Source organism: Pangasianodon hypophthalmus, chromosome 17, assembly GCF_027358585.1.
Source record: "Pangasianodon hypophthalmus isolate fPanHyp1 chromosome 17, fPanHyp1.pri, whole genome shotgun sequence".
Classification (NCBI taxonomy): domain Eukaryota; kingdom Metazoa; phylum Chordata; class Actinopteri; order Siluriformes; family Pangasiidae; genus Pangasianodon; species Pangasianodon hypophthalmus.
Window position 1 is genome coordinate 302,382 of NC_069726.1, and position 10,000 is coordinate 312,381.

A 10,000-nucleotide genomic window follows, 5' to 3' on the forward strand; every position below is an offset into this window, starting at 1 on the left:
AAGTATTTTTCCAGAATTTGTTTTATTATTAAAAATCTGAATCATTGCTTGTAATCGTTGCCATTTTTGCGGTGAAGGGTGCCAATATTTTTGGAGTGGACAGTTTGGTTCGTAGGTTTGGGGCGATTCCATTCCAGATCCGTTCAGCCAGGACACAGCGTTAGAGTAAAAATTAGTGTTTTAAATATAAATGTGGAAGAGAATAATAAGGATTAAAGTAGTTAAGATGTTAAATATATGTTTTTAATGTTAGAGGTTATAATTTGGATGTTTTTGATTTTAAAACATTTGATAGTTTCACACTTTTATCTCGCTGTATAATACACGTTTGGACACTGAGTGTGTTCTGGTTCTTCCTGGTTGAATGAGAACTGACCCCAGACCTGTAGAGTTCTTGCTCGTGACTGTGTGTGTGTGTGTGTGTGTGTGTGTGTGTGTGTGTGTGTGTTGTGACCGTTGTGTTTCTGTTCGTCCGTGTGCCACTCGTTCTGATTCTCTGATTGGTCAGTATGGAGAGGGTGTCAGTCTGCATGCCCTGGAGCCCCGCCCCCATCGCAGGCTGCTCAGGTTGTTTTGATGTCCCTCCTCACAGTAAGGGGGCGCCGGTGCACTCGGACGAGTCAGGGAGCTCCAGTCCGGTTCTGACAGACCCTGTGATGTTCTCACCTCGACCCCAGAACCGCAACCGCCGCAGTGAGTCCGGGCGGGGACGGGGGGGGTCGGGGGGGTTTGAGTTTGGGTTTGTTTGGGTGGTAGTTTAAAGATTTTTGATGCAGTTCAGCCTGTTTAGAGGCTTTAGGGCTGTTCAGAGAGCTTTGGGTTCCGGGCTGTTTGAAAGGCCACATGGGGTAATTTGGGGAGGTTAAAGGATGCTTGGTGTCCTTCTGGGAACATCTGAAGGCTTATTAGGTGGGTTTAGAGATAGTTTTGGGTCATTAGGGTCTGTTTGGGGTCATTTAGCACCACAAGACCATTTATACTCTATGGGTCCATGTTGGCTGGTTTTGAGAGCTTTGAGGCAGTTTGAGGCAGTGCATTAATGAATATTTGAGGCAGGGGACAGTTGAGGCAGGTGAGGTAGATTGGGGCATCATTTTGCATCAAACTGGTTTGCTGCTCTTAGGATCTGTTTTGTCGTCATTTATGGCACTTAGGAGCTGCAGAGGTGATTTCTAGCATTCAGGGTCAATTTAAGCAATTATTGGGGTTGTGTGAGGCGCGAGGAAATCTGAGTCGTTTTGATCAGGTCCGGTTTGGTAAACGATTCCTGCTGTGTGTCTCAGGTTGGCCAGGAACCTCAAACTCCGTGGATATCTGTGAGACTTTAGAGGACTGGACCACTGACCTGTCCTTCATCTCCGACTCGGATGAAGAAGACGACGTCCTGCTGGTGAGAAACGTCTCAATTTAAATAATTACCTTTACATTAACTTTAAATATTTGCAGAAGAACACCTGAACAGAACCGCCACAGTGAAGTGTTCGCTGCTGTCTGAGGTGCTGTGTGTACGTCATCATCATCATCATCTTCATCATCATCATCATCAGAAGACTGGAAATAGTACAGCAGTTTAAAGAATTTAAGAATCACAGCCACAGGTTTGTTAACATGTAAATGCTTTTCAGGTTCCTGGGAAGTACCGAGCGCTGGTGGATCACCTGAAGTGTGGTAAAGATGAGGTCATCATAAAACACGGTGATGTCATCCACCTACTGCAGGAGAACACCGAGGGCCTCTGGTGAGAGTCTTATACGTAATTAATAAATAAACAAATAAATAATAAACATGGGTCATTTTCTGTAAACGATCGTGACGCAGATTGCAAACTAACGATGGCGGTGCGATTAAACTGCACTGATTCAGGCACGTCAAAAACCTGACTCGTGGAGGTGAGGGAAAACTTCCAGCTGAGGCCTTGCACAGAATTCTGGGAAATGTGGACAGAAGTCATGTGATCAGACCGGGAGGTGAGTTTACGGTGAGTGGAACTTTTATTTCATAACCGTTTTCAATAAATTCAGTTAAATGCTACATCATGAGGATGATTTTGTGCAAAACACTACGGCTGCTAACCCCGCTAACTCCGCTAACCCCGCTAACTCTGCTAACCCTGCTAACTCCGCTAACCCCGCTAACTCCGCTAACCCCGCTAACTCCGCTAACCCTGCTAACTCTGCTAACTCCACCCGTCACCTTAAAATGAGATTCCCACAGCAGGCTTCGTTAGTGTTTTTAACAATTCCCCTCCACCCCTTCCCCTTGTTAGACACCAGATTGAGTAAACTTACCCAGAATGCACTGCTGCACTGTGATTCAGGTTCCTGATGAATGAAGCAGATTAAACACGAGCAATAAAACACCTCGAGTGTTACAGAAATATTCACTGTACTCCAGAACTCCAAACCTAAATCATTACACAATCTGTGGAGTAATGATCTGTGTGTGTGTGTGTGTGTGTGTGTATGTGTGTGTGTGTGTGTGTGTTTTCTCACAGGCTCAGGAAATATAAGCAGAGCGAAGAACACGCCGTGATGAGATCCTCCATGTTCAAGGAAACATCTACATTATGATCCAGCACACACACATACACACACACACACACACACACACACACACACATACACACACACACACACACACACAGAACATCCAGCCAAAAACAGTACCGTATTTTCTGGACTATAGGTCGTGGAGTGTGTGTTAAAGTGAGGTGTGTGTGTGTGTCACTGTGACGTGCTCGTGTATTAGTGTGTTTACGGTAGTTGAGATACTCCAGCAGTTACGGTGCATGCAGGATCATACAGGGTTGTGTGTGTGTGTGTGTGTGTGTGTGTGTGTGAACTGCAGGTGAATAAATTTTGGAACTCTGTGTTAGGTAAAGAATTCACCTGTAGCTGTTGCAGTAAATAGCGTTTGCACTCCGTCTCGTTGCTCCTGCATGAGGCGCTCTGTGTGTTTGGGACGAATCTTTAGATGAATTATATTATAAAATATTTCAGGTGTTTTGTGAACAGGGTAAGAGTTGTTCCGAGGTTAACAGACCAAAATCTAAATTATTTAAATCTAAATAAGAGGAAAGCGGAGACTTGTATACTCCAGAAAATACGGTAAGCAAAGGATGCGATTCGTTTTCTCTTCCTTTCCACTGTTCTTCACTTTCCTGCATCACTGAACATTTCTGACTTTATAGAGCACAACCTCGAAACACAGTCCTCACCGTTCCCATCACCGCAGTGCGTCACAACATCAGACGTGTGTTTACGGGAGATTTCTGCTCTCAGGATCGTCATGAGAACTTTATTCTGAAGGTAACAGGAGAACAAAACTCAGCCTTTAGCAACAGAATCCCATCAGCCTCAGCGTAAAGTGAGCCGTGTGCTAAATAACGCTAGCTCGTGGATTAGCATGTGCACTGTCATGCTAATTTGTGGTGTGGGATTTTTCCTCTAATGCTAGTTCTTCACTTTCTCTAGAGATTTACAAACAGATTTAAACTAAATATTAATAAATTCTGATCAGACTTTGTACGTTCCACACCTTTCCCCTTCAGTTTAAAACGAACATGACGCTCCTGTCTGCTGTTCGCGTGTTTAAACATGATTACTCATGTTTACTTCCAGGAAGTGTGAGCTTCTCTACAGGATGTGACGGAATGAAGCGTGTAGAAACACTCACCGGTTTTAGGATCTACTTCGTGCCAAACTGTGACGTCACACATTTTTACACACAGCGCTTTGTTTCTAATCCTTTTGTATACTTTGGTAGTGTTTTCATAGCATCGTGGATTTATTACAGTTAGTTTAATGTGTTAGTTTAATGCTTCACTGTTTACACACACACACACACACACACACACACAAAGCAGTGTTAAGGAATATTTCAGAGCCTTTAGTCTTCCTCGCCGGTGTGCGCTAAGCTAGCTTTGCTAGGAGCTTTGCTAACTCCGCTGCTCAGGCGGTTATGAAGGTGTGTTTTATAGCTGAAAGAATGAAGCCATAAATGTCACTAAGGAGCTTGAGGTGTGTGAAGGTACGTGTGCCGGAGAAGGTGTAGTGTTTAGTCTATAAAATATTTTAACTACATGTTTAAGCACAAGATGTATAATGCTATAAAAAAAAGCCATTTTCTTCCTCAGTGCAGTGTCTTGAATGTAAATATGCGCTGTTTATTATCTCATTGTGCCAAACTGAATGTACTCATGTTTCATTTTTATGCTTCACTGTTAAGAAAAAGCAAAAACACACATCCAGCTGCTGTACGCTGCTCACTGAGTGTAGTTAATTATTTACTCATTAGCTAATGCCTGCTGCTAATCAACTGCTTTATGAACACTGACGGCTCTAAGGCTAAATGAACCACTGATTTCACCATCATGTCGTCGTTTGTGGAGTTTTTTAGACCTTTTTTTAATCTGAGTACTAACACTAGAGTTTATTCTCTCTCAGACTCTTAAAATAACAGTGAGTAAATTTTTTAATCTTTAATTTTGCCAAATGATGGAATCCGTTCTTGCCGTACACACTTTCATGCTTCTGGAAACTGAAAGTGTGATTATCATCCAGAAGTTCCTGCTCTGATTCCAGTCACATTAGTGATCCAGTTCATGTACCTGGACACGCGTGTGTAGACGCCGTACTTGCCCTCTTTAGCGCACTCGTCGCCCCAGCTGATAATCCCCGTCAGGAACCACGTGTCTGTGTTCAGTCTGGTGGCGTGAGGTCCTCCGCTGTCTCCTTGGCACGAGTCCTTGCGGGTGGTCAGGAACCCGGCGCAGAACATGAAGCGTGTAATCTTATCGCTGCCTTTGCAATCGGTGCGGTCCACATAGGGAACGTCGACCTTCTGCAGCTTGTCGGACTCCACCCCTCCGTAGCGCACCCGGCCCCACCCGCTCACCATCGAGACTGGCACGCTCTTCAGCAAGTTCTCCGTGAAGGTTTTTGGGCCCAGGCAGATGGGGATGATGTAGTCTGAGAACGTGACAGGTGTTTTGAGCTTCAGCAGGGCGATGTCGTGGTTGTGGCTTTGCTGATACTGGTAGTTGGGATGGTTATGGTGTTCGTCAATTTCATGATTGCGCTCCCGCTGTTCATCAATGTTAACATCATGTTCTCCTGGTGGGAGATGAGAGAGAGAGAGAGAGAGAGAGAATTAAGGTTCAGGATCTCAGGTAGTCCCAGGCAAGAAAGCAAAAAATTACTTCTGGAAAGTCAGTCCTCACAAGGTGCTCCAGAGATCTCTGGATAATCTGCTTCATCAAGGAAAGATCTTGACTTAGTCTGTTCTGTCTAAAAAACTCAAACAGCAGGGATCTCTGGGTAATCTGTCTCATAAACGCAACAGACAGTCCCTGGGTAGTTTTTTTTTTCAGCAGGGAATCCCAAACATCTATGGAACAATGGAACTGACTACACAGGACCCCTGGGAGAAGGTAGAACTCAGTGGCCTGTATTGTACAATTTACATTTTAATGAGATTAAATTAGGAGCCAGAACTTCATAAAACACCAGAATTTGTCCCAGTAGAAAACCCAGAGCTCTGTGAGTAGTTAATACCCTAATGATCTGTAGGTACGCTGGCTGAGCTCCCAAGCACACGCATCTCCGTACAGTCTGTTTCATTAAGTCAAGGAGAACCTCAAGGACCTCTGACCCAGTAGGAACTCCCAGTGTTCTCAGGTTAATCCGACTCTTACCTAATCTGATAAAGAACTTTCCGATCCCTGCCTCCACCACGCAGTGAGCAGCGGTGATGACCCACACGTCACTCAGGAGAGAACCGCCACAGAACACTATCTTCTTTTCCTTATGGACCAGTGCCACCTAGTGAGGAGATGGAGAGAGAGAGAGAATAACATCTATTATCTCACACACACACACACACACACACACACACACTCTTTTACCTGCCAGGGAATCTCTCCAGGTGTTGCTTCCATTCCTCCCACAATGCGCTGGTCGGTTTTGGTCTCCTGTATGACGGCGGGTAACGTGGGGAAAAAAGCCCAGTGATGTTCTCTCAGTGTTGGCCTGACGGTGGCGCTGCTGAGCTCAGGGGCGTTTGTGCTGTTTGCTGCTGTTAAATTCCTCTCCGTCACATTCTCACGTTGGTTGGTGTGAATTTGGTTCACAGTTTCTTTAGTGATTAACGATCTCGTGGCCAGAGTGTTGGCGATGTTCTTCCCCAAACGGCCGCAGGGGTAATCAGCTACACACATCACACAGAGCTTTACACACAGGGTTAGCTTCAAATTCTGACTCCAGATGAATAATGTAAAAAAAAATAATGTGGTGAAAGCGGAAGTTAATATCAGAGGAAGTTATTTTATCACCCTGTCCTCTCAGTCGTCCCTCAGCGCAGAACCAGAGCATGGGGTTTTCTTTATTAACAATAAATAAATGATATTCTGAAAACCTGTTCTCTAAAAGCCTAGCGTCCTCACACTGAAGTGAACGATTCCATCCGCCAGATTTTGGAGTTTATTCATTCAAAATTTATGCATGTTTAATTAGATAAGGCATCATTTGCATAAATATGGAAACATTTTGGAATAGTAGTGAAGTCTGTCGTCTATCGTTCATTTTTCATTCACTTTCCCTCGTAAGATGGTTCGATTATTGCTGCATTTGTGCAAAAAAAGTAGTTTTGTGCTTTATTTGTAATGTTTCAGGGATCCAAGTTAAAGAAATATTGTAAGTAAAGTTAAACAGAATAAAATAATAATTCACCTTTCGGCTCACAGCTCCTCTCGTCTGCGCCGAGTGTGTATCCGTCAGCACAGTCACACACCACGCCCTGTATCTTATCCACCACACAGAACTGCATACAGCCTCCGTTATTCACATCACACTGTCTCGCTAGCTCTGCAACACACACACACGCAAGCACACGCGCACACACACGCAAGCACACGCGCACACACACCCGCACACACACACACACACGCAAGCACACGCGCACACACACCCGCACACAAGCACACACACCTGTAATAAATAAACATGTATATATGTGTACAGTCAGGGGAAAAAGAAAGTACACCCTCCTTCTGTTCTAGGTTTTTATGTTTAAATAACAACTGTGTCTTCTTCACCAGCTTCTGTAAACAAACAAATAACTTCAGGTGACAGAAACACAACAGATTTCAATATGTAATCTTTTTTTTCCCTGAATAAGTAAACCAGCATTCAGAAACCAGGAGGGAAAAACTAAGTACACCCTAAAAGCGCGTTCAGCAACAACAACCTGAAGCAAACGTTTTCTGTGATCTTTAACGAAGACTCTTCAAATATTTATTTATTTTTAATTAATTTTGAACAGAATATTTATTATTTTTATATTTTTAATCATAACACTCTAGTTTTTGGGAAACGGTGCTGCTGTATATTAGAGTCCAGTGCAGTGTGTGTTGTTATTAAATGCAGTGTTAAGGCATTGTGTTACTGATCAGAAGGTTGTGAGTTTAAATCCCAGCACCACTAAACCTGTGCTGCTGAGCAAGACTCCAAACCTCACCTGTCTTTGGTACCTGTCTGCTCAGGTACTGTACACTACACACACACTGTACACTACACTGTACACTACACACTATAAAGTGCGATAAACACAGTTTATAAACGTATAAATGGCGTTCTTGCCGAGCTCGCAGTTCTTCCCGTTGAAGCCGATGGGGCACCAGCACACGTAGGAGCTCATCCCATCTTTACACGTCCCTCCATTCTGACAAGGAGACGACAAACACTGATCTCCATCTGACCCACACACACACACACACACACACACACATTTAAGTGACTTAAATAAACATATTTAAGTGACTTCATAAAGGAGACATTATTTCACACATTTATATTAAATGATTATAAACAGTTTAGTGTTGAAGGGAAATGATGTTAAAATGTGTTCAGTGCTCGCTGATGTTAGCATGCTGACATTAACAGGATACGTGTGTTCTTTATTTTAATGTACAGAACATTAACGGTTTGGAGGCGGAGTCAAAAGCACACATGAAATTCTCGATCACATGGCAGCCCTGTTGATTCTGTTCAAATTTTCCTATAAGCTCCACCCCCTTCTGCTCAGTGGTGCATGATGGGAATGTTACTGCAAAAAGTGTGCAAAAATCCAATATCTGCCTGTTTTTACTTTTATAAAGAATTATTAACCTATTTAAAGTTGAGAGTGCAGTGCGTGAGTGTCATCCTGATACACCTTCACAGTGTGAGGTGTAATTAATCAGTATAATTAATCAGAATATAATTAATTAGAGTATAATTAATCAGAATATAATTAATTAGAGTATAATTAATTGTAAGTGTAATAAATTAACGCTCACCGATGTAACCAATCCAGAACTCTCTCTGAAAAAGAGTAACAAGTGTGTGAGAAACATGGTGACCTTTAACTGAAGATAAAGAGGAAGAAAATGAAGAAATTAGAAAACAATTTTAAAAGAATATTTAACAAAATCAATTGTCACAATTATTGGCACCCCAAGAAATGAGATCCATCTTTACCGAAGGTGCCAATAATTCTGGAGCTGACTGTATTTATATCACACTGTATTTATATCACACTGTCACAGCGAAGGAACGAGTGTGAAATGTCTGGTTGGTAAAATATTCTTTTTCTTCATCCTTTTGTCCTGAATCTGTGCAGCCGTGAGACAGATTCCCATTAAACATCTAATCTCTTTTAATAAAATATAATTATACATTTCTCATGGTCGTATGTTTACTTACTGTCTTCTCCACGTTTTCAAAAACTTCACGCGCTTCCTCAAAGTTGCATTTCTCCTCTATACACTCTCTCTCCAGATTATCTCTCATCACCTCCTCCAGCGCTCCTTTATTAAAGCGCTTCTGTCTCAACAACGACTGAGCCGTCTGTCTCGACACAAACACTGAGACTGAGACACAGAGACAGAGAGAGAGAGAGAGAGAGAGAGACACAGAGTGAGAGAGACAGAGAGAGACACAGAGAGAGAGAGAGAGACAGAGAGAGGGAGAGAGAGAGAGAGACAGAGAGAGAGAGAGACACACAGAGAGAGAGAGAGAGACAGAGTGAGAGAGAGAGACACAGAGAGAGACAGAGAGAGAGAGACAGGGAGACACAGAGAGAGAGAGGGAGAGAGACAGAGAGAGAGACAGAGAGAGAGACACACACAGAGAGAGAGAGATTCATTCATTGTATTTCATAGAGAACTATGTTCATGTTTGTTTGAAATCTATATTTTTGACACGTAAAATAATTCAGCTCCTAAAGTCTGAGGTCTTCGTTTGGAACACAGCCCTGTGAGGGGTTTAGAGCTCGGCTGTGTCTCAAATCAGCTGTAAAGTGCAAAAGTGAAGGACAGAAAGTGTTTCTCTCTATTTGCTCATTAGTCACCATTTACAAAATATAAAAAAAATTAAAATAAATAATAAAATAACTTTCCTTTACTGTATATTGGGTTGTGTTATTAATATTAACCAAAAGTGATTAAATCAGTCTGTTCACTCTGAGTAATTTATATTCACACTTATTACCATAAAAACAGAACTAATCTGGTGTTTTCAGACTTTCTGCACTTTGTACAGCTTCCAGATCTGCCTGTGTTCATTTCATCACCACTTCTGTCAACATGAAGGAAATCAAAATAAAGGTCTTTCACTGTGATTAGAGAGAAATGACAGATTATTCCAGAGTGATTAGTATTCCTCCTACATACCTGATGACGTCAGAGACACATTAGATATTAAAATAAAAATCCCATATATTAAAGTAAGGAGAGAAATTTTCTCCATTTTTCCTCTTAAAATCCCTCGTTTCAGTCAGACTGTTACTCAAATAGTCCAAAGTTCAGCAAAACACACACACACACACACACACACACACACACACAGTGTGCAACACTCATCATTTTGTCATGTTCAATCAGTGCCATGAATACACTAATGGGATTTTTTTAAAGGGAAGTTGTTTACCATATATGGAGATTTGGGGGCGTTTCTCTGTGGGT

At 42.4% G+C, this 10,000-nt stretch overlaps 2 protein-coding genes across 6 annotated transcripts in view; one reads left to right on the forward strand and one right to left on the reverse strand.

Moving 5' to 3' along the window:
• The window catches only part of LOC113538163 (proto-oncogene DBL), a 20,168-nt gene extending 16,034 nt beyond the window's left edge, over positions 1-4,134 (forward strand). For 2 of the 5 annotated variants that reach the window (XM_053241472.1, XM_053241471.1), the window contains exons 23-26: positions 593-693; positions 1,284-1,390; positions 1,626-1,738; positions 1,864-2,005. In XM_053241472.1, the coding sequence (XP_053097447.1) occupies positions 593-693; positions 1,284-1,390; positions 1,626-1,738; positions 1,864-2,002 (460 nt within the window). In that variant the 3' untranslated portion in view covers positions 2,003-2,005. Of the gene's footprint in view, positions 1-508; positions 694-1,283; positions 1,391-1,625; positions 1,739-1,863; positions 2,006-2,494 lie in introns of those variants that run through there. The other 3 variants (XM_053241468.1, XM_053241469.1, XM_053241470.1) reach the window with 2 other exon arrangements.
• Positions 4,135-4,144: 10 nt separating this feature from the next.
• On the reverse strand, positions 4,145-9,869 carry f9b (coagulation factor IXb). Its single transcript, XM_026933451.3, has 8 exons — positions 9,710-9,869; positions 8,742-8,908; positions 8,336-8,360; positions 7,638-7,751; positions 6,729-6,863; positions 5,906-6,207; positions 5,696-5,822; positions 4,145-5,114 (listed from the first exon to the last, which is right to left on the reverse strand). Exons 1-8 carry the CDS (start codon positions 9,783-9,785, stop codon positions 4,555-4,557), a joined length of 1,506 nt encoding a protein of 501 aa, XP_026789252.3. The 5' UTR covers positions 9,786-9,869; the 3' UTR covers positions 4,145-4,554.
• Between the last annotated feature and the right edge of the window lie 131 nt (positions 9,870-10,000).

Bases quoted from the DNA above. Each gene is read 5' to 3' on its own strand.
- f9b (XM_026933451.3), bottom strand. From the start codon at position 9,785: ATGGAGAAAATTTCTCTCCTTACTTTAATATATGGGATTTTTATTTTA. The intron at 6,864-7,637 runs GCAAGAACGCCA...TGTGTGTTGCAG, and splicing joins CGGGAAGAACTGCGAGCTCG to AGCTAGCGAGACAGTGTGAT. The intron at 5,115-5,695 runs GTAAGAGTCGGA...ATCTCCCACCAG, and splicing joins AAAGTTCTTTATCAGATTAG to GAGAACATGATGTTAACATT.